Genomic DNA, 23467 nt, shown 5'->3' with positions numbered 1-23467 from the left:
TCCATAAGTGCAACTTCTATTGTGTCTAATTTTCTATTTTATTGTATTTAATGTTTACTTTTTTTATCTCCTATGGGCACTATATCTATTTTTTGTTCCTTAAAAATGTCTTGTACTTGCACATCATGCTGCGCACATGTGCCTTCAATTGCCCCCCGGAGACAAATAAAGTTTGAATCTGAATCCGAAACCGTCCTTTAAACTGTATGCTACTGCAATGCATCTTACTTTATGTTATTACTCCAATGGGGACACAGCATTTCTGCACTGTAGTTTTCTATCTATCTATCTATCTATCTATCTATCTATCTATCTATCTATCTATCTATCTATCTATCACAAAATACAAAACAAACCAGATGAAAACTGTCAACCCCAAACTGAAGGCAAGTTTTACACTTTTACGTTGAGAGAGAATGTTAAATTTATTGTACTACTATTGCTTCTGACATGCAAAAAGACTTTTTTTGTTGTATGCTGACTGACAACCAGATACCCAGGTCACAGTCTGCTCACCTTAAATTATCCTTAGGTCTCCCTGCCTGTAAGTCTGTCTTTCTGCACCACTTTTTGCACCACTAACCACCTTCTTATAGGTATCAAGACCTCTCTTACCTCCTTACCTTACCTCATTTTTTGTCTCTCAAAACAAACAAGTGTGATGGATAACTGGTTTAACAAGAACGCAAGAGGGGCTGCTTCAAGTCCCAGCTTGATACTTTGGGGGCCCAGTGATACACCTAAATAAACCTGAAATAAGTGTACATTTGCTCACTAATGGGTAAAGAGGAAGTTGTGGCTCCTTGAGATAAAATAACGTGCATCTCTTAAGTTTTAAAGACCTACACTTTAGCATGGGGATTGTTTTAGAACACCTAGACCATAAAAATGTATACCTCTGCGTTGAAGGCGCTTTCATCGTCCGCTCCACGCGCTCCCACGGCACACAGCCACAGCGCGAGGACGGTCCGTCTCCAGAGCAACCACAAGCAGCTGTCCCGTGAGCTGGAGGCCATGGTCTGGGCCCTCCGCTCGTCGCGGTTCAATCCCAACGGAGCAAAGACGTCTCAGGCGAGTTTTTACTCGCAGTAGCGTTAGTTTAAAAGCTCTATAAAATCTCTGCAATACACTATTCCCTCGCAATGACGCTATCAGTCTTCAAGAGGGCACTTGCCTCCTGCAAAAGCGCTCCATCCCAGATTTACAGTCACAGGCAGCGACCCTCCATGAACGTCGGTGAGTTGTCTTTATTCGCCTGTCACCACGTAAGTCCATACAGCTTACTCCTTCAAATTGTTTTACGCCGCTGACGGTGCCACCTTTACTTGCGTGTTGCGCTATGGTTATCTGCAGTGGGGGCTGCTCACGGGAGCGCACATCTCATTTAATTAACAGCAAACCGTTGCTTGATTAGTAACCTTGAACGTGCACTTTACAAGAGTCCGCTCCACGAGCAATGCACACTTTCAGCAAACTGGGTCCACCACAAGAATGCTTCGGTAAATCATATACTGTTCAAGTCCAATGAATTAATAGCTTCGTTTCGTAATAATGCGATTCAGGTTAAAGTTGCAAACAAATAAAACTGCGACGATAATGAGTCCAAAGTTAGCCACACTTGTCCGACTCCTGCAGCACCATTAAGTAATGAGCTCTAGATTTTTAGATAGAAACATCTATTTCACGGTTTGTGTGCCCTTTCTGTCCAGTTTGCCCTTTTACCGGAGGAAATCTTCTCGAAAGCCGGTCCTCTTAGTCCCGTCTTGTGACAGGTTCTTGAGCTGTCACCAGAATGGAACAGATCGTGGAGTGGTTCGCGCTGGCCGTGGTGTTTCGGGACCTCGCGTGGGTCTTTCAGCCAAGCGAGACAATAGCAACGACGTGTTCCTGTATGGACTTTCAAAATAAAAAACCTGTGCGCGCCATACCGTACCTCAACTTTAAAGGGAATCTAAATGTATCGCAGTCATTTTCGCCCCTACGATATTTCGAACCCGATTGTTTCCACGTACGAACAATAAAAACAGTCAAAGACAATCCAGGGAGCACAAGAAACAGGTCGATGGACTCATGTGATCAGTGCAATAAATGTTTGGCAAAAACAGCAACGAACATGTAACTGTGTAGTAACTACAAGTGGTTCTTTTTCAATGTGTTTCCTCCGTGTTTTGTTTTTCATTTTCACAGCAATATTTCCGGTATATCTATTAGCCTGTAAGAGCACTGACCGCTTCAATCCTTTATGAACCGCACGGATGAGGGGATCATGATGGTGTTCCACATTTCCAGACTTTCTGTAACCACTTTGTATATATACATTTATTTATTTCATTCACTTAAAGATGAGAAGAGTCAACTCAGTTGAGAAGGGAAGGTAGCACCTGTCACCACTCAGACACCAGACAGGTCATTTACTCTCGGTCTGTGAAGGACAACCTTATCAACTGAAGGAATCTTAGACAAAAAGTAACAAAGAAGGTAGCTCCTTGTGGAAGTGGTATGTTATTGTTCAAACTTACTGATGCTTATGTTAGTAACAGCTACTGAATGATCAGCAACGTTGTCTTGAGCTTAAATTATTATTATTATTACTATTATTATTATTATTATTATTATTATTATTATACAGCCCAGTGATCTTACCAAGCAGTCTTTGCATGCTACTAAACACGCAGTGTTTTCTACTTTTCACAAAACCAGTTTAATATCGGTTTTCATTCAAAGCAGTAGTTGATCAACAAGAAATGAACACCTTGAACTGATTTGAAGAGCTTATTGAGTCTTTCCTTTGTTTTAGTATACTACAACTTATCTTAACTTCTGTACATGAGGTTATTCTACTTCACTGGTCCTTCTTCCTCAGGAGAGTAGTCTAAGAGTTAGTCACAGGTCGGGCCTTTTGCACGCACCATTTTTTGAAGTCATAGAGGTAGATATTCAAAGTGGCTAAAATGCACTCTATACTCTCTAGTTTTCTTCATGCTGTGTGGGCCACCTGGCAGAAAGGCCTCAGGCCTGCCCAGCAGTTAAGCTTGCTGATGGGTAAAGCATGAAGTGCAACTGACACACGCTCACATCTGTTGAAGGAATGCACAACATTTATAGCCGTTATTTTTAATGAAAAGAAAACTAATTAAAGTACATCATAGGTTACTTGTATAAAATATAGGGCTTTAATGAATATCAAACCTAAGAAACAGAAAGTTCATTTGAGAAGGTTGTGTGGGGGCTGGGGCCTATCCCAGCTGTCACTGGGTGAGAGACAGGGTACACCCTGGACAGGTTGCCAGTCTCTGTCACAGGGCTAACAGAGAGAGACATACAACCATTCTCACTCACACTCACACCTGTGGAAGAAAGCTAGAATACCAGAAGAAAAGCCACGGAAGGACAACATGCAAACTTCACTCAGAAAGGCTCCAGTTGGCCAGCGGATTCAAACCCAGTGCGCACCACTGCACCATTGTTCCACTAGCACCAAATCAGCCTTTTTAAATAAAAAAATAATAATAAGTGCAGACTTGTTTTTGGATTTTCGTATTGCAACAATGGGAAAAATCCCAATTTTACATTAACTTTTACATTCACCACTTTTTAATGTAGCCAACCACTGCCCTCTGTTGGTCGTGGTGAGGTAATGAACATTATTATTATAGAAGATTATCTTCATCACATTTCAGAGTACAGCAATCTGCAGTATAGAGAAGAGTGTAGAGCTGCAGTTTATAAAAGTGTACATCATGATGATAAAACCTGAATAAAATTCAGGATTCAAAAAAAGAACTTCTCAAAATAAATAAATAAATCACTTAATGCTGAATTTTCACTTCTGAAGTCCACTTCCTCCTTTACAGTAACATCATTTACATGTTTGTTATCAACTTCCCACAAAGCTCATTGGCTTTATCAAGTTTTCTCACTTGCTTGTCCCACTGTCGCATCAACTGTGTTCTGCATTTCTGATGGAATAATTTTTACAGAAGCTCAGCAACATGGTAAAGTAAGTCACATTTGATTTTTCTCTTGCCAGAACCACCTAATTTAGCTATCAGCTTCCATGCTGATATATTACGTGATATACAGGATGTGGCTCTTTAAATAAGTCTACACAGATGACCCCGTATATGTGGTGCTGTATTCCCAGTTAAGTTCAGGGTATTTGTACTTCCTCTTGTGTCTGCTTGAAATGCTTAAATGCATGATATATACTAATAATGTATATTATTTTATATTATTTCCTAAACTGAATTTACTCATCTTTACTTATTCTTCTTCCTTGTTGAAAATAAGAATCATTAACCCTATTCCTATTCTATATATGCAATGTGAAACCTGAACTATATATATTATTAACCTATGATAACTATATTAAATAAACTACATGTCTGTGAAAGTCCTCAGTTACCAGGTCATGGTATTCCAAAAGAAGTTTCTAAAAGGCAACTGGACCTGCAGAGTTACGAGGAAATGTGTCGCTACTCATCTTGTTGCTTCAGTTCTATGAGGCTAGTGGGAAGTCTTCTCAAAACTCAACAAGTCCAGTTGCCCTTTTTAAACGACTTTTGAACTACACGGATCATATTTGCAGCTGCTGTCAACACACATATTCTTTGTTGCATTTGCTTTCATTGTCTTATTCATTGTTTTATTGCATTGTAGAAGTGGCCGTTCTCCGAAATAACTGTTTATTTTAACTGTTTGTTTGTTTGCATTTTTCCTCTTTTTACTCTTGCCAACAAAAAGTGTCTAGAGAGTAGAGGCAGTGATAAGGGCCAAAGCTATTTAAACTGAAATGTGAACACACAACAGACTGAAGTCAATAGCCAACTGGTATGTGCATTTTACGTCTGTGTGAGAGGAAATAAATTTACTTGCAGAGTTGGTCTCTGCTAACTCATGTTGGTACGTTGGTCTTCACATTATTTATTCTTCTTGATCATGATGTTGCGATACATGTAATACTGGTATACTGGCATGTTCATGGAGTCCAAGCAGAGTGCTCTCCAACACTTGCTTTTCATTGATCGGAACACAGATGATCACTGACAGCAGTGTGGGGCTTTTAGCCAGAGACCGCAGGTGATGAACTTAACCAGAGGAGTGGCAACATCAGTCATTGTCCCATAGTGTCAATAGTCTCACCTTGACGAGCAAGGAAGTATCAAAAGTACATTGGGAGCTCTTCATAGCACCACACTAGCAGGAACATATTGGTGCATGGAAAGCAATACTGCATCATTTTTGCATACTTTTCTACCTTCAAACTGGTTTCATGGCATAGCATGGGCCATGTTACCTGACAGGTTTTTGATTCACATGACTTCTGTTTACTTCACAGGATAAAATGGTGGCTGTTCTTGTGGATGGTCCTGACTTCTTTGCTCTTTGATCTTTGCTCTGTTCACAGTCCCAAGTGTGAAGGTACTGAACAAAGTATAAGTTGCTTTAATATGGTACAATATAGCATGTTGATACTTTCAATATCACCTTTATCATCTTAATAATATCTTAATAATAATTTATTTGACAGGGAAATCCGAAAGATGTGAATCTCCATGGAATAGCACGAACAGCAAGGGGTAAACATTTTATTTCACTGCTGTGATTGTATGTTTGTGAGAGCATCTGTGTTCATGTATATTTGATTCTAAGTACTTTTTATCCATGAGCGAAAGAATTTGCTTTGTCTTTTTGTCTTAAAAATTTCCTGTGTTTTTTTCACAAGACAACTTAAGCAAATGCAACAATATATAAACGAGAAAATAAAAAACTTGGTAAACTGCCAAAAGTTGTCCCTCTGTAATGGTGTGGGTTTAATGCACAAACCCAGTCACCCCTTTAAAGGCCTTGAACTTCAAGCCAGTGATACCGAGGTAAAAATATCACTTTTTTTGTCATTATAATTGTTTGTTTATTTGATTATTTTTTAAATTGTCTTCCACTTTGGTCGACATGTGATGACATACTATATCTTGAATATGTTGAAGTGTGTGGTCATTTGTTAATTCATATTTGTTCTCTGGTCTTGGTATAAGATATAAAAGCAGCTGTAGAGTTGGATTATTCACATTTAATAACTCATTATAATTATCTGTAATCTATAATCATTATCATTATAGATTACAGACATGAACAAATGATGTCTCGTCTTGTTCTTGGTGCTGTGTCTGTGATGTAGGTAATGCTGGACGGGCCTGTCCTAAACAGCAAAGTGACTGTACAACTGCCAAAAGAGCTAGATGCCGGACCAAACAATGGCATTACCTTTCTAATGCTTTACTCAACAAACTGGGTCAGCACCAACACTTTATGAAAAAAATTGTAGAACAGGCTTTTAGGAGCTGCATTCCAAAAGACTGTATTCTAAATTTAGTTTTGTATGTTCAAAGTGAGATTGCATGTTTTTTTAAAAATTAAACAGAGAAAAGATTGTGATTATTATTTTCAATATCCCCACTGGTTATGATATTATCAAACAGTCCTTATATCCTTATATCTAAATATTACTTTTTGGCCTACTTGCGGATAAAGACACGCAATGCAAATACTCGTACGCAGAAATACAATAATCAAAATCTTTACATATCATTAATGCAAAAGTAGGCAAAAAGATTGTCTATGTCGTCAGATTATTTAAATTGTCCAGCTAATAAAAACAAATACCTTATAATGAATCATGTGATCCATATATTAAACCAATTTAAAAAAAAAACAAAAAAACAACAACAACAACAAACTGCTGTTTTTCCAGTGCAGCACTTTCAGAGTGTTCTGTATTTGCTGGTGTTGTCAGCATATCCTATATCCAGCTCTGACTAAATGTATGCTGTCCTGTAGCTTGATTTGGAACCCTCGGTTAACCTGTATGAGGAAAGACTGATTAGCCTGAGTGTGGAGGACAAAAATGTTTCAGGACTACAGGAACATGTAAACATCACCATAAATGTTACCACGGTTGTAAATGTAAGTACAACTTCATTTTATTATTTTCATCATTCCCTGTGTCCTCACCCTCTATGATCTTATGTTAACCTGGGATGTTACTGTCTCATAGGAAACCCAAAAGCCTTCGTGCCAGTTCTATAATTTTTCAACTGAAAGTGAGTATACAGCATCACCTCTGTCATGAAGAATAGTTTAGTTAAAATAATGCTAATTTGGCTTCTGAGTTTTTGTTCACAACCAGCAAAGCTTGCAGATGTAACTTCTATGTGACAAAATCGTAGACATGATGGATTTGTCTTTCTGACTTACCAGAATTTAGCCCTGATGGCTGCGTAACAAGATGGGAACGGAGTCACATCACCTGTTCCTGTGACCATCTCACATACTTTATTGTGCTCATGGTAGGACTGGCCGTTTTCATTATGCAAAGTCAGGCTCAAGAGTAACAGTATTAGCAGAGACCTGATAGGACTTTCTCCTGTAAAACATAGAAATAGCGACATGTAGAATATAGTGGGTAACTCTATAACATAGCTTCCATTTGTCTCTTCAATTGTATCTGCAAAACATATCCTCAATGATCAGAGAACAAAAATATCAACTCTCCGGGCCATGTAGCTTTTACGGAAACTAGATTTGTGGGTTCACACAACTAATCAATCATTCAACTGGTCAGGAATTCTTGACACATGGAAGTAACCTGTCTCCTGTTCTCAGTAACTCACAATATGTTGGCGCATATACGGGACTGCAGGATATGGATAAAAACATAAGTAATCACGACAAGATACACCAGTCTCATTCAAGTCCATCTGAGTTGACGGGGTAACTTTGTTGTGTCCCTTCACTGAGGAAGCCCTCATATGATTTGATCTGCTCAGATGGCCTAAGATGCAAATCAATTTACAGCCATTCTAATTAAGCTGCATAGAGTCATCGAGTTGGTTCAAACTAGAGGTCGACCGATTCATCTGCCTATTTGACCTTTTTAATCGGTCGATGGTCGTGGCCGATTTAAATTCTGGCACGTCCGCGGACAGCCCACTGTTATTGATGCGGTGGATCGTGCAGCTGCTGCGTGAGAAGGACCCAAGCCAAAACTTTTTTGAGCGCACAACTCTCTTGGGAGAGCAGGTAAGGCTTAAATTCTCGTCTTTGAAAGTCATAGACAATAAGCATATATTTACCTTTTATTGGGTACATTATTAAACGGAGCCTTAAACGGCGGTGAACTTACAGCAAGCCTTCGACCAACTGTAGCTTATAGGTAACTTAGCATTACGAAAGGGTAGTCTATTACAACCATCACCCCCGACGTTGTGAGTTCGGTTTTATTTTTCTTTTGTCACAGTCGCAGAATTTGAACTGTTTGTGTGTGGCGGTAATAGTAACGGGGTGTGTGTAGGGTGTCTAGCGCTGCAGGCAGCAGGTCTCAAACACTGCAGCGTGAATGGGGGCTACGTCCCTCCCCCTCTCTCGACACATTAAATTGCACGGAGACACAGCTCCCGGATATATCAGTTTAGAAGCACAATTAAGTTGATGCGGGCTGTTTTCTCAGTGCAGCGTGTTTTTAACGAAGATTCGAATAGATAATCAGATCTCTCGATACACAGCAAACATTTTTGTGTGTGTGATTACCAGATTGTCTGCATTTGGCCAGTAAGCAATCTCAACAAAAATATGTTAGTGAAATGTTAGTGAAAGATTTTAGTTCTTGTCCACCAGTAGGCTAACCTACTACTCATTATTTTTCAAAATATATTAGAGGATCTGTTTTAATATACAAGTGGTTATTAAATGGATTTAAGATGAAGGAACTACTAAAAATACTAACCATGTGTGATTATTTTGTTTTAGTAATGGCTGAAAAACAAACAAAAAAACAATCCAGTTTGGGAATACTTCAGCGAGCCAACACCAGAGAAGGCCAAATGTGGGATCTGTGTTTTGTTATATAAATGTTCTTTGAAAATTTTTGCTGTTTGCCACCATTGTGCACTATATGGTTAATTTATATTTTTTCTGTTTTTATACAGGCTAAATATATGTTAGAAGAAGGATTATGTTTGTTATATAAATGTTCCTTGAACAACAATTGTGCACTAAATTGTTAATTTATATTTTTTTTTATATATTTTTTTGTCTATTTGTTTTCTATTTATCAATAAAAGTTGTGTTGACTTCATAATTCTTTGCATCCTTTGTTATTAGTGTGCCATTTTTCTTATGCAAGTAGAAGGGGAACTTTCAATTATCGGCCAGGAAAATATCGGCAGCAGACGTCGGCCATCGGCTGACCAGCGTCTAAAACATCAGCATCGGCTTGAAAAAATCCATATCGGTCGACCTCTAGTTCAAACCCATCATCCTGACATGATCTGATAATGTTCCACAGAACTTATTGTGATGTCAATTTTTTTGTTAGTTTGGTTCTCGGTAAACAAACCTTGATATTTTGTTCATCTGATGTGGTGGCTGATCCCTTCTATTCTGAATTTGATTGCTGACTTAGAGATGGTGGCAAAAATAATTTTCCTTTTACTCAAAATGAACTCTGAGATTCTATGTTCTGAGACATTTTGACCCTACTATAAATATTTATATGTTGAATAACGAGTACTAATGCTAGAATAAAAATTATTTGTACTCAACAAAGGTGATTTTATGTGTATACGCATATAGAGCATATATACAGTTAGACCTATGGTGATCCTCATTTTATTGGCTACGGAAGATGTTACACTATAAAATATATGATAACTATTATGTTTTTTTGTATAGTATGCAGGGTCTACAACAATTACTTATGGTCAAAAATGTCTCTTAAAAATAATTTGTTACCGTGATAGATGCTTTTGTCTACAAAACAACATCCAATGCTGGCTATCACAGTGTCATTCTTGATGCTACCACTAGATGCCACAAAGGTTAAAGACCTCTCGTTCTCCATGCAGTGACCTTAAATACAGCGCAGGGATCCAATAAAAACCCTACGTTCAAAATTTCATTTAGGTTTAGGTGTTACTAAAATACCAATAATCGTAGAATCAATAGTGGTACAGATCTGTTTTATCTATACTTCAGCATAAATTGGAAGTACCAAAAGCAAAACCCCAGTTTCTTAAAATTGTACGTAGAGTGCTTAAACTCTCCACTACATTGAGGATACATTTGCTAATTTAGTAAAATGTCAGTCCTATAATTCACTGGCAGTCACAATAAAACAGCAAGAGAATGTGAATGTGTATTTTCTCCACAGCTGTCTGCCACACCCCCACCTCAAGACCTGGCTGCTCTCACATACATTACTCTGATTGGCTGTAGTATTTCTCTTTTTGCACTGGTCATGACTGTTTTGCTCTTCATCACAAACAGGTAAACTTTCACTGTCCTTTATTGCTTCTGTCTTCACAACTCGCACAATGCAAGTGATGTAACATCTATTGCTACTTGCCCCCATCACATTTTCAGCTCTTCTTCTCCCTTCCTCCTGCTTGTTTGACTTTTTCTTACTGTCCTTTACTTACATCCATAAGTTGCCTCAATTGTTTTGTTCCTTTTTTCTTTTTCTTTAAAAGACTTCTTAATTGTTGTTCTCTCATCCATTGATCATTTGTTTTTCACCACATAAGACCTAATTTCCTTGTAACCACTTTGTAATCAAGAAATCAAACCTCTCTACTCACGTTAGATAATTTATCCTCTGCCCCACAGAAAAATTAGAGCAGATGTCTCCATGAAGGTCCACATCAACCTTGCAATTGCCCTGATCCTGCTCAACTTACACTTCCTCCCCAACCAGGCAGCGGCAGCACTGTTTAACGATGGACTTTGTCTTTACATGGGTCTGGCTCTTCACTACTCCCTGTTGGCTACTTTTAGCTGGATGGCCATAGAGGGCTTCCACCTCTACCTTCTCTTAGTCAAAATCTTCAACATCTATTTCAAGAGATACCTGCTGAAACTCAGTGTAGTCGGGTGGGGTGAGTGGCTTTGTCTTCATTCTCAATCAGCAATCATCAAGCAACAACTGTTCAGTCACATGATAGTCGCTTGTTAATTCTTGTGTTTCAGGTATTCCTGCTGTCATTGTGTCAATTGTGGTCATCCTAGACACACGCAACTATGGTAGTGTCATTGTGGACTCAACTATAAACACATCGATGTAAGGGAAAAAGCAGAAACACATTTGCAAGAGTGTACAATTAAGACTAATAACTAACTTATTAAATATCTTTGTGTATTTGAATGTTCAAACAGAACTGACGCACTGGTAGCAGGAACAAGCAGCAAACACCATTTCACCACGCTTCTAACACCCTATAGTTGGCACTCAATCAAAATTTGTCCAGGAATACTTTCACTAAATGTAGCTGAAACCTTCTGTCAACGTGAATTGACATCTTTGATGACACAATGCCATTTTGATTGTTCAGTAAATGACATTACATTTATAGATATGCTTCTTTTCTTTGTAGATGTTATTTAACTAATAACACAGTGAAGAATGGGACTACAATTGGAATGTTTTCCTTGGTGTTCCTCTTCAACATGATCATGTTAGGGGTAACAATCAAACGTGTCGTCAGTCTTCGCCGTAGTCAAGAGGTATGGAAATCCACTCTTTGCTCTTTTATTGAGAATAAATGGTGATAAATTAAAGGATCATCATATCTCATTTCGTAAGTGTCTCACTGCCAGCATGCCCTTTGTTGGCAGTAGGCAACAATCTTTTATGAGAGTTAGAGGTACATAAAGTACATTGGGTTGCCCTATCTATTTATTTGCTTTTCTGATAACATTTTTTTATATCATTTATTTTCCCTTGCACACACTCCATGTATATGCTACTGTTTCCCATAAAATCCTCAAAAATTCCATTATTAATCCTTAAAAGAGTAATGACAAAATACAGTATTTTGTATGTGTTCATTGAAAAGAGAGTCACTCTCCAAGACTTTACACATGTCAGGGTTTCATATAGATTTGTAATTGGTAACTGGTTTCTAATGGTCTATAACCAACTGCTGTTTTACCCTAAAATTTGCATGTCAGTTTGGACCGTGGGATCGTAATAGAGCCAAGAAAGACATTTGTACCCTGCTTGGAGTCATCACTCTTCTTGGCATTACCTGGGGCCTGATCTTCTTCTCGTTTGGCTATCTGGCCATTCCAGGCCTTTACGTTTTTTCCATCCTGAACTCACTGCAAGGTCTGGGCAACATCTTTTTACTTTTTGTCTTTGTTCTGTAGTAGGAGTGTAACGGTTTGGTACGTACCTCGGTATGGGGATCACCGTTTGGTACGGGTTCGGTGCAATGGGAAAATAGCAACAAAAACTCAGACATGAAACACAGAACATACGTTATTTCAGTTTATTTATCACAATGGCAATACAGTTGAGTTATTTTATAGTTAACTTTAACCTGTTTGATGAATTTGATAATTTTGAAGACTGGGATGCAGCAGAAAAGAAAGAGAGAAGAGAATATGAAAAGAAGGAGGAGATGCGACACAAGGTTAAACCTGGAACTGGAACTGGACAATTTAGAGGATGATCCTCTACACATTAAATGATTAGAGTGAAAGGTGGATGATATTTCTTGCAATAAAAACGGTTTAGAAAACTATCTGTGGACTGGAAATTTCGCATGATCCTCTAGACACACACCCGGTAATACGTGCACTGGCCTTCTGAAAGGATACTTTGTATCACGTAATGTAACGTTAAGCAATCATCTCTCTTCCTCTACGCTGATTAGTAACTGCTGCTGCAACGCCTGCAGACCGGAGATGTTAAATAGTCCACTCAGCCGCTTCTTGTGAAAAAGTGACCATGGTATATGCGGGTTAATGCAGACGAGGTGTCCATCATCTGAAATGAATGGACGATGCGGAGGGTTCACTGGGAAACCTGAAGTGCTCCCATACGCGTGATTTCAGTGAAGCCGACGGCTCAACTCAATATTCCCCATTCTTCTGCTTCTGCTGATCAGTTTCTGCATCTTGATCTACTCATGCTGCGTGAGAGATTTATCAAGCTTGTTCAGATTGTGGCACAAAATATTCCAAAATTACTCAATACAAACCAAATATTTGATATATTAAACAGATTCCATATGCGGCTAAGTTGGTAAAGTGCAGGAAATGGACTCTACAGGCCAGGTTGGGAATCTCTCAACATGTAATGGAGGAGCAAATTGTATATCATTGAAAATAACTAGTTTCCAGAGACTCTGGATTTGACACAGGTTTGAGGATCTTTGCTCCCAATGGAAAATTAGAAGATGCCTTTCTAATTCATTGCACTTGCTTGTCAGGAATAGTAAGTCTTGTCCATAATGTTAAAATACTGTATGTATTTATAGAGCAGATATTTGACTGCATGTTTGCATATTAACCTGGCAACTGTTAGATTGTGTAGACAAAGTCTAAATTTTTACTTCACTCTTTCTCTCGTTTCCTGCATGCAGGGTTCTCCATCTTCCTGTGGTTTTTGATGTCTTTGAGAAAGGCTGGAAACTCAGACCCTGTGAGGAGCAGTCAAAGCACCTAAACCTAAAACCAGAAAGTCATGTGAATTTGGAGGCCACGTCAGCACCTTGTGCTGTTCTTTTGTTTTTTGTTTTTATTGTTATTGTTATTATTATTATTTGTGTGTGTGTGTGTGTGTGTGTGTGTGTGTGTGTGTGTGTGGTTATTCACTTCTCCTGTCAGTGGTTTTAATCTTGTGATTGATCAGTGTGTATTCAGGCATGCATTTAGCTTTGTCCGTCAGGATTTTTTTTTCTACATTGCGTGTGATCTGATCTGGGTTTGACATGCAACTCACTTGATATTGATTCTTGTACTTTAAAAGTTTCTCTGATAATGTGGATTCTGTGGATTATACCTATTGCGCTGGATATTGAAATGTTTCCACATCTGTTTAGTAATATTTTATCATGTAAACATACGAGCATATAGCATATTGTACATAAATCTCTGGATACATTACTTTAATATTGGTTAGTTCTTCAACACTGACAGCTGGAATTGTTACAATCTTTAGTGGTTTCTACAACATGGTGTTAGTGTGCATTTTCGTATTTCTGTTCTCAGACTGGTTTACTGCAGACTGATGCACAGTCAAATGTCCACAGAGGGTGAAAAAGTTTGACTGAGTTATTACAGGGCCATAAAAACATAAAACCTCCAGCGGACCTAACACAAGTGCTGCTGTGTTTCGCTTACATACAATAAATGAGAGCCAGCACAGCTCAGTGGTACTTGTCTAGTTTATGTTGTTCACCTGAGAGGAAAGAACTACTCTTCTACTGAATATTAATGTAAGTTTATTTTCCTCTATCTAATGGGCTTGGGGTATCTGTGTGGTGTTAGTGTGGATATACTAGTCACAACATTCATGTGATATAAGATTAATCTGACTGAATTTTTATACAAGACATGTAATTATTTTCCTAAGTATATAAAATGTAAATTTTAGGTGGACTGTTTGGATAAATAGTGAAACAGCAAGAATGCAAGAACGTGTGAATTTAACTTTTTGAGTTTTCAATGTTTTTGATTTATGAGTTTCTACTGTGGCGTTTGTTTAATTTCATTATTTGTTACTGTGACTGGATTCATATGCTATGTCTGTGTGAGTGCAAAAACTTTAAAGAATAAAAAAACACATTCACACTCTACTAACTGAAAATCTTTTTTTAACAAAGAAACCAATCCGTTTAAAAACTGTAAGCTAATATTTGTGAATAACTGATTTCATGCCACTACACTTTCTACTGTTTTATCAGCTGATGGTGTCACATATCATAGGTATCTGTGTGCTGTTCTTTTATTTGACTTTACAATTGCATTTCCTTCATTCAATTGTCATATAGTTAAAATAATCACTCAGAGGAAGAATGATGGTTCCTTTAATGCTGTTAATGCTGCTGCTGTGTGAATCACTGGCTGACCAAGGTATGAATGTCAGTTTTGCTTGTTCATGTGTTGTTCACCAGAGAAGGAGGAAAGTGTAATGTATCTTTGCAAAATTGGTAGAAAAGAAGATTATCCATTTGTTTGCAAACTTAACTGAAAAGTGTACCTAGGAATTTAAATTGTGACTAATATCTATGAAGCTTATTTTAGTGACAATGGCAAATAAAAAAAAAGTAAAAGCACACAAGTGTGGTTATTTAGCAAGGCGGTGGTTAATTAAACTCTGACAAAAACTACCAAAAGCATTCTTCATAATGTTAAGGTATACACATATGTATTCAACAATACACAAAAATGTGTTTGCTCAAAACAGATTCCCAAATAATACTAATAGTTATTCAGGTTATACAAAATCTCCCAACAACCCTTTTGCACATTGTATTGACTGTTATAGGTAAATAGTACAATACAGTCAAGTGCAAGATTCATGAATGGGTCATATTACATTATATGCTTAGAATTTGCTACGATTTAGTGTGGTTTTAATGTTTTTAAAACATTTTAAAAAAATGAGGCGGGAAGGTGAAAATGTCCATTTATGTAAGTGTGACTGAACATGTGTATGTTGCAGTAAGTTGATTCTTCTGACTCTGTGTTCAGTGTGTCTCAACTTTTCAGATTATCGCATTAATATTAATGACACCTGTGGGAACAACCTTTATGAAAACCTAGGTGTAACTAACTGCTCTGTGAATGGAATCCCTTGTGTCTTTAACTGCACATTCAGCAACTACACATGGCCAAGTGGATCACTCATTTGCCTCAATACTACAAGTACATATAAGCCAACCAAGTTTGAGTATGTCTTTGGAGACTGTAAGTATACTGTCTCCCAAATAGACTGTTGTCCCTGTACAGTCATGTCTTTAGCAAGTATCACGTGTGAAGTCCCAACTTTCTTTAAATAGGACTAATATATGTCTTGATCTTGTTCTCGTCTCACTTCACAGATAACAACTGCTCCAAATATTTATGTGAGTTAGACGTCATCTTGCCATTGATTAAGACTTTGACTTGTAACAGCTCTGACCAGAAAGGAATGATGAAACTCTTCGATATATGGGATACATGTAAACTGCTCTTCAGTAGCGATCATGTTGTCAAAAAAACTTTTCTAGAGTAAGTGTCAATCCAGGTTTGTGGCGCTAGGATATTCATATTCATTATTATTAAATTAACTCATACATATACTGTATATTTCTCTAGTAATGTTTGCTTTTTGCCACATGACTAGCACAATTCTGGTACTTTCCCAGAGAATCAATATTGTCTTTCCTTCCTTTGCATCACCATTCCATTCAATTCAATTCAATTCAATTCAATTCAATTCATATAGAGCCAATAACAATACAAATTGTCTTGAGAATTGTCACAAAAACCATCCTGAAACCTCCAGAGCAAGCTTGAGGGTGGGTTTTTCCTTGCCACCATTCTCCCTCTCCCTCCTCCATGACGTCAACATACCTTATGCGGTCCAGTACTTTGGTTATCGACCGTCGGTCCCTGCTCTACTTTGCATTTATGAGCAAGTATTTGCATTGACGAAAACAGTAAACACTGAAGCATAGGTCCCTTTTGGTTTTTGGATATAGCTTGACCTAGACAAGTGAGGACCCTCACAGATTAGAGTGTTAGCATTGGTTTTGTATGCATGCTCAGATTCTCTAAATACACTTGCACAGAAGGGTCTTTCATGTTGCATCATGCCCATCTTATTTATGTAGATTGGAAAGGAAGATGATTCATTCGATTATGGGAACAACTCAAGTTAAGGCTGGAAGCCCCACGATCTACGACCTGAAATACTTGTCTCTACTTGTGGTAAACATCAGTGATTCTAACCTCTCCTCTGTAGAATCCAACTTAAGTATCCAGATGGAAGCTCCAAAGGTACACAGGCTGTGAAAATCTTGTTGAGGAAACAGCAAATGCTTTAGTCTTTGTTATATCAGGCTAACTTCAGGCTCAATTCAAATTAAGCTTGCTGACCAAGGTTTGATCATCAATGAGGGTATTTTGAGCGTGACTTATCAGCTAGTTCTTTATAGCTGCTGCCGCCTCAGAACAGGTCGTTTGTACCTACGGTTCAGCTGCCTGTGGATGCCCTGCGCACCATCCCAGAGGAGAAGAGGATCATTGGCTTGGTCAGCTACATGCACCACAGTCAGTTCAAAGTATGTCTATATTCACTCTATATTCACTTGACATGGTCAATCAGTTAGATTCATCATTTAGCCCTGGCCAATGAGTATTGGTCATTCAGACCTTTGGCCAAGAACATTTTAATGAATCATATTACAACATCTTCATTACAGATGTTTACAGTAAACTGTGTGTTCTATGTAATAGTGTCTTGCGTGTCCATCACTGTACAACTCACAGTATTCCTTTGGTCAGCTTAACCAGGAGGAGATTTCATCAATGGTTATCAGAATAGAGCTACTAGGGGAAAGGCATCTCTATAATCTGAATACGCCAATCAAGATGAATTTCCCTACGCAAACAACTGGGACCGTAAGTCTGCCAGTTTAAGGATGTAACATTTTATCATCGCTTTGTTTTTTTTTGTTGTGTTTTTGTTTTTATAAACTGTAGGACAAAGGAAAGAAAGTTGTGTTGGAGCAAGACTCACTAGACTTAATCATACTGTGACATTGTGTTGCACCTCAGTGAAAGTAATTTAATTCCGATAGCTAAGTAGTCCTTCACTACAGTCAGTTCAGAATGAGAGCTTGTCAACTAAATTTAAAATACTGTATCTCCATTTGTGGTTTTTCAGCTATTCTTTGTATGAGGTCATACCAAAGTCTGGTGATATATAAAGAGACTGAAGGATTTGACTTTGAACTACTGCACCATATTTAATCTATTGAGAAAGCTTGAGTTGGTTGTACATGCAACTGTTAACTATAACATAGCTCCCTACATTTCCATTTATATTTTTACAGAACACTTCGAAGTTACTGTGCCACTATTTGGATGAGCATGGTAGGTATACGCCAGTTTTTGCCTACAACAAGATAAACTGTAAAGCACTGACTTGTATTCAAGTTACTGTTTAGATGCAACTTAATTATTGTTGGGTTGTAAGGATTAAATCATTTCAGTGGTTTGATGATTAAATCCAGAAAGAATCTTAAACACTGGGCATGGAATACTCTCAACCCTTGTCTACCTTTATCAACACACAGTCATTTAAAACCAAGAGACTTCTACTTACACATGTTTGGTTTAGGAGTATAACAAGTGGATATCACTTCTTTGAATACCTTGCATTGATGCAGATGTTTTTAATAAGACAGCCAGTAGAATTATAGTGAATTTTTACAGCTACTGTGTGTTGTTGATGGTTCCAGATTGGGACTGGAGAACAGATGGATGTGAGACTGACAACAGTACCCATAACGACCAAAATGACATTATTTGCAGCTGCAACCATACAACACCTTTTGCCGTCTTACTGGTAATGAAACACTCTGGATTCGGCAAACTTTTCAAGTGTCAGTGTCAAACATTTGACGAGTCGAGTTTATTTGATGAAACCTTTAGTTAATCTGATTTCATGGGGCACAAAGCATTAGTCTGTAAAAAGAAGGGTACAGTGATACCTCACTGAGAAGTTGGAGGTCTCCCAGAAATACGTCACATTAATGCTCTTAAAATCAAAGCTTTTTATTGAAGAATTTTATGAATGACAACTATTGCCATTCTGTTATTACTTTCATAATAAGAGTCACTACATTATAAAGGTTAAATGCTGTTACTGTAATGTGAAGATGCAGCTTTGGGAAACATTTAGTTTCCATTGAGAGAAACCTCTGGACCCATCAGCTTTCTATTGATGGTTTAGCACTCTTCATTCATGGAGATATCTGTTTATAGAGATTACATTAGCATTAACACTGACATTGGTTCCTGGGAATCTGTCCATAGACAGCCAGTTTGTAATAATGCAAATGTATGAAGTCTTTAATACTTTGATCACGCTGCTACAGGCTTAGTCAACATTGTGTTACCTTATTCTAAGATAAATAGTGACTTCACAGACATTTATTTAAATTAATATCGGCAGGATAACTGTCTTACAATCATGATCAAAGTGCCTCAGTAGCCAATATACCATATTCTTAGTCTTCATTAACTTATAAGGTAATAATAATACGAAAATATAATATATAGAATGAGTAAGATATTATTCAGTTCCTAAAATTGCATATTTTGGAAAATATCTTGTTGCTAAAGCGTCTTGCATACTGATACTGCTCCATATATTTTGCAGATTAGGGAACCAATTGGAAAAATCCACTGGGAAATACTGTCATACATCAGTTACATTGGCTGCGGCCTGTCAGCTTTCTTCACTGCTTTGTCCATGGTCATCTACGTATTCCACAGGTAGGTATATAAAGGAACAACATCGACACCATGCATGGTTTGAAGAACTATCAGCTCCTCTGACTTTGGCTAGATTTGAATCCAAATCTAATGACAGTTTGTAGGTGTTTGATAAGAATCACCAGATGTGTTTTTGTGCTGAAGTGTGGTGTATTAAAAGCTTTGAATAAAAAATGAAAATTAGTATTATGACTGGAATAGTGTGTTTCTGGAATATGTGCTGTGTGCCATAACGCTGCAGTATCGAGTGTTATCTTGCCTGAGGACTTGAAGTTCCTATGTTTTTGTTTTTTTCTCCCTAAGAAACTGCACAAAAGACTACTCCACATCTATCCATATATCTCTGAGTGGGGCCTTGCTTTTGCTCAATACAACCTTTCTTCTGACTGAGTGGGGGACCCAAGTGAAGCCAGGCTGGATTTGCATCTTTGTTGCAGCGCTCATGCATTACTCCTTGCTCTGCTGTTTCACCTGGATGGCCATAGAAGCACTTCACCTCTATCTACTGTTCCTCAAGGTGTTTAACACCCTCTACAGACACTACCTGCTCAAACTGTCTCTTGCTGGATGGGGTGAGTGTTGCTAGAGCACCTACTGTATTTACTGTGTGTTGGTGTTGTGTCTCTGTGTATGACAGGATGGGAAATAACTACAAGTGTTTGTGTTTTTGTTTGTTGGAAGGCTTTTCATGAGAGCACACTCTGACCCTTGGTTACACACAAAGATAAACAATGATAGGTACCTGCATATTGAATATGCTTAATGCTCATTTAGTCATACAGTGTAACTAATGGCTCATTGATCTGGATGTGCAGGTCCTTTAATTAATAATTAACAAATAATGTATATGCTTGACACATTAAATCAGGTGAAGGTTATCTGTGTCACTGTGTGATTGACAGGGATTCCTGGCTTAATCGTGTCAGTCTTTTTGGGAGTTAACGACTACAAACAGTTTTATGGAGTTACAAGTATGACCATGGCTGATACTAACCAAACTACCTCTATGTAAGTAAATCCTAACTTTAACTAACTTTTAGCTACAGTAACTGAGAATGTCATATATCATATATCAGACACACACACAAAAAACATGAAGAACAGCACAAGGTGTTGACCTGGCCTCCAAATTCACTTGAACCCAATATTAGCCAGATGGTTTTAGTCTTGTGGCTGAAAAAATCAGTATCAAAACCATTTCAGATTTGTTTCTACTACAAATAGATGATATTTCTTTTATTTGTGTAAACTACACCATAGGCACATTGTATTCCTAGAGATTATGACTGTTTGTGTTGTTATTAAACTTTATTTTTTTTTAAATTCCTCTGTCGGTTTCACAGCTGCTGGATCACAGACAACGCCTTCTTCTACTCGTTGAACCTGGTATATTTCACCATTATATTTATCTTCAACTCTGCCATATTTGTGGCAGTGGCCTCTAGTATCTGTAAGATGAGACGAGCATTAGAGACTAACTCAAACCTTGGCGTAAAGACTGGGGAGAAGTCTTGGAAAGACCCAGAAAGGTGCAGTTCATTCTGCAAGAGTGGCCTCACTGTGTTGGGTCTTACCTGTCTGATGGGGACCACCTGGGGCCTGGCCTTCCTGGGCTCTGGATATGTCAACTACCCCATCCTCTACCTTTTCTGCATCCTTAACTCACTGCAAGGTCTGCAATCAACTTAGTTGTTTTTGATCTTCTGACTAAATGTATGACTACTGAGCAATGCTGCTAATATCATATCTTCATCTAACACATGTGTCTCTTTGTCAAGGTTTCTTCATGTTTGTGTGGATCTGTCTGTCTGCAAAGAAGCAGAGGAAGAGAGCTATGGAGGAGAAATATAGTTCAACTCCAGGGAAGACTTCGGAACTCAAATCTGAGTAGACCTCTAATAGCCTATGGACAATAGGCTATTATCTACTTTACCCTATTGTCTGCTGCAGCAAAGTATAATAAGAGAGTAATAGTCAAATCCCACATGTAACTCTCCCATCATTTTGGGTTTAAGATTCCTTTAACTGCATGTCTCTATCGCAGCTTTATTTCTAAATCTTCTTCTTTATATATACAGTACATATACTCAAGTTCTATTTATGCCATACAATGTAGAATATTACGGCGTGCCTGTGTTTTTGGATAATTTTTTGACAAATAAATATAAGACTAGAATATATTTTGATCATGACATGAAATACTGTACATTATACTTCATACTTTGATTTATTAAGGTTATTCACTGTAGAATGAATCACAAAAGAGTTGCATCATACAGGTTATGATATCATATTGTTTATTTAAGTGTATTTACAAATAATAAATACATAATAAAAATAAAATAGTAAAAGTAAGGGAGAAATGAAGACAGAATAATAAAGGCTAATAATCAATAGAAATGTTTTTGTTTTTACTTACACCATTAAGTAAAAGATGTATTAATAAAATGTAAACCATTGCACAAGCTTTCTAAAGCTTTTGTTGTAATAAAGTTATTCAAAATAATTTTTCCGCAAGATGTTTTATTTCTGATGAGCAAGTCGAGAATATCAGAAATAATATCCAGTTGCTATTGTACCTGAGTAACCTGTGCTATAAAACACCTATGGAGCAGATTTTGTGCCCAGAAAATTCCCCCAGTGCCGATTATAGAGATTATATACTATTATAGAGATGTGACTTACCCACAAATATTGTGAAGGGATTGGACCACTAAACCAAATTGAAAATTTTGACAAATGAGTTTCCCAGAGTAAAGATTGATTAGATAGTTACAGTGTAACAGTGGCTGTAACAGAGTCAGCTCCCTCTCGTATTGTCTGTCAACAAATGAAACCTCTTTTCTAGCTGAGTACCTTGTAACTAGTGTGCATCTTACTGTGACGATAGATTAAAAATATAGATCCCAGAATAGATCCCAGACAACTTTGGCTTTCATTTTCCAAGCTTTTTCCTTGTAACTATTTTGAAGAAGTCCTTCACAGCTATGTGTAACACATACAGTGAGTGCTAGGATGGTGTCAGATTTCAGGTGGATCAATTCTAAATCAGTTCTGGCGCCCTCTGGTGTTTGGTATACAGAACCCATGGCAAGAAATGACAGCAATTCAGTTCCACTATTAGTTGTTTAAGGGTCCCTCACCTATTGCACAGTATTCTCTGTGTTCCCACTGTATGTACTGCTTAAAGGCTAATTCATGGTTTTTCTCCTTTGTGTATTTATAGGTGTCCTTTACACACCTTGTGAGTTGGGTCTAAAGCAATGAAAACCTCACAATAACTTGATATTCTGATGGTCAAATGCAGTTTACTTTAAATATCCAAAAAAGAAAATCTGCAATATCTAATACCTGTTAGAGCATGTCAAAGAACAATAAAATGGAGGCAGAGTTCGAGAAAGATACAACACCTGACTGATCTTGGTCCTAATTTGGTCCTAATTCACATTATTCTGCCTCTGATGACATGTGAGACTGCATTTCAATAAACAGTGCTATACCATGGAGGAATGACATTTTTTTTTTCATGTGTGTAAACCAGCAGAGGAAGAGAGATGAGGATTAGAAAATCACATCAGCAGCACTGTAGACTTGAGGACATCCTGATAAATACTTGTTGCCCTGGTAATTCCCTCACATGTGACCACAGTAACTCAGAAACCCACATGAAAGCCTTGTGACATGTTGAGGCTGAAAATTCCTTTAAGGTGACGTAAATCTGATTCACCGTAAGTTTAACATTGTCCTCGCTTTATCAAAAATCACTTTTTCTGACACACGGGTTCCCTTTACTTTTCTTAATATAACACATGTTTGTATTACATGTTAAAGTTTTTATATGTAATCCAAATGTAAACTCTGTTTCCTATTTGTGTGGTAAACTTTGGAAAATATTTTGTGGTGCATGTCTACTTTCACTTCCCCATCAAACTGTACCTGTCAGTACTTCTTGTGTATTGTGACTTGAATTTTCTTTACTTTTGCGTAAGAGAACACAGAAACATTCGGAAACTTCCTCTTTCCTCCAGACAGAGTTTGATGTAAACAAAGCAAAAACATAACATAAGATAAATAAATGTTCTGAAGTGCCACATGCTGAAGTGTCCTAAGCAAACCTCAGTTGCTCTCAGTGCCTGGC

At 37.7% G+C, this 23467-nt stretch overlaps 3 protein-coding genes across 3 annotated transcripts in view; 2 read left to right on the top strand and 1 right to left on the bottom strand.

The window, feature by feature from the left end:
• mmp15b (matrix metallopeptidase 15b) overlaps window positions 1-1877 on the bottom strand; it is a 28194-nt gene extending 26317 nt beyond the window's left edge. The window contains exon 1 of the mRNA XM_047580643.1: window positions 897-1877. Within this exon, the coding sequence (XP_047436599.1) occupies window positions 897-1016 (120 nt within the window). The 5' untranslated portion in view covers window positions 1017-1877. The remainder of the gene's footprint in view (window positions 1-896) is intronic.
• Window positions 1878-3916: 2039 nt separating this feature from the next.
• LOC125004996 (adhesion G-protein coupled receptor G1-like) lies at window positions 3917-14636 on the top strand. Its single transcript, XM_047579887.1, has 14 exons — window positions 3917-4000; window positions 5339-5421; window positions 5531-5579; window positions 5726-5873; window positions 6179-6292; window positions 6838-6963; window positions 7055-7100; window positions 7258-7346; window positions 10208-10323; window positions 10663-10931; window positions 11023-11113; window positions 11427-11556; window positions 12004-12160; window positions 13422-14636. The coding sequence occupies exons 1-14, from the start codon at window positions 3993-3995 to the stop codon at window positions 13502-13504; spliced, it is 1509 nt and encodes a 502-aa protein (XP_047435843.1). The 5' UTR covers window positions 3917-3992; the 3' UTR covers window positions 13505-14636.
• A 2050-nt stretch (window positions 14637-16686) lies between these two features.
• Window positions 16687-21018, top strand: LOC125005384 (adhesion G-protein coupled receptor G2). Its single transcript, XM_047580717.1, has 9 exons — window positions 16687-16824; window positions 16983-17108; window positions 17284-17448; window positions 17883-17922; window positions 18291-18397; window positions 19214-19329; window positions 19633-19901; window positions 20232-20337; window positions 20673-21018. Exons 1-9 carry the CDS (start codon window positions 16687-16689, stop codon window positions 21016-21018), a joined length of 1413 nt encoding a protein of 470 aa, XP_047436673.1.
• The last annotated feature ends 2449 nt before the right edge of the window (window positions 21019-23467 follow it).

This window comes from Mugil cephalus, chromosome 3 (assembly GCF_022458985.1).
Source record: "Mugil cephalus isolate CIBA_MC_2020 chromosome 3, CIBA_Mcephalus_1.1, whole genome shotgun sequence".
Taxonomy (NCBI): Eukaryota; Metazoa; Chordata; class Actinopteri; order Mugiliformes; family Mugilidae; genus Mugil; species Mugil cephalus.
Note: the sequence above shows the minus strand (reverse complement) of the source record. Positions and strands in the feature narration are given on the sequence as shown.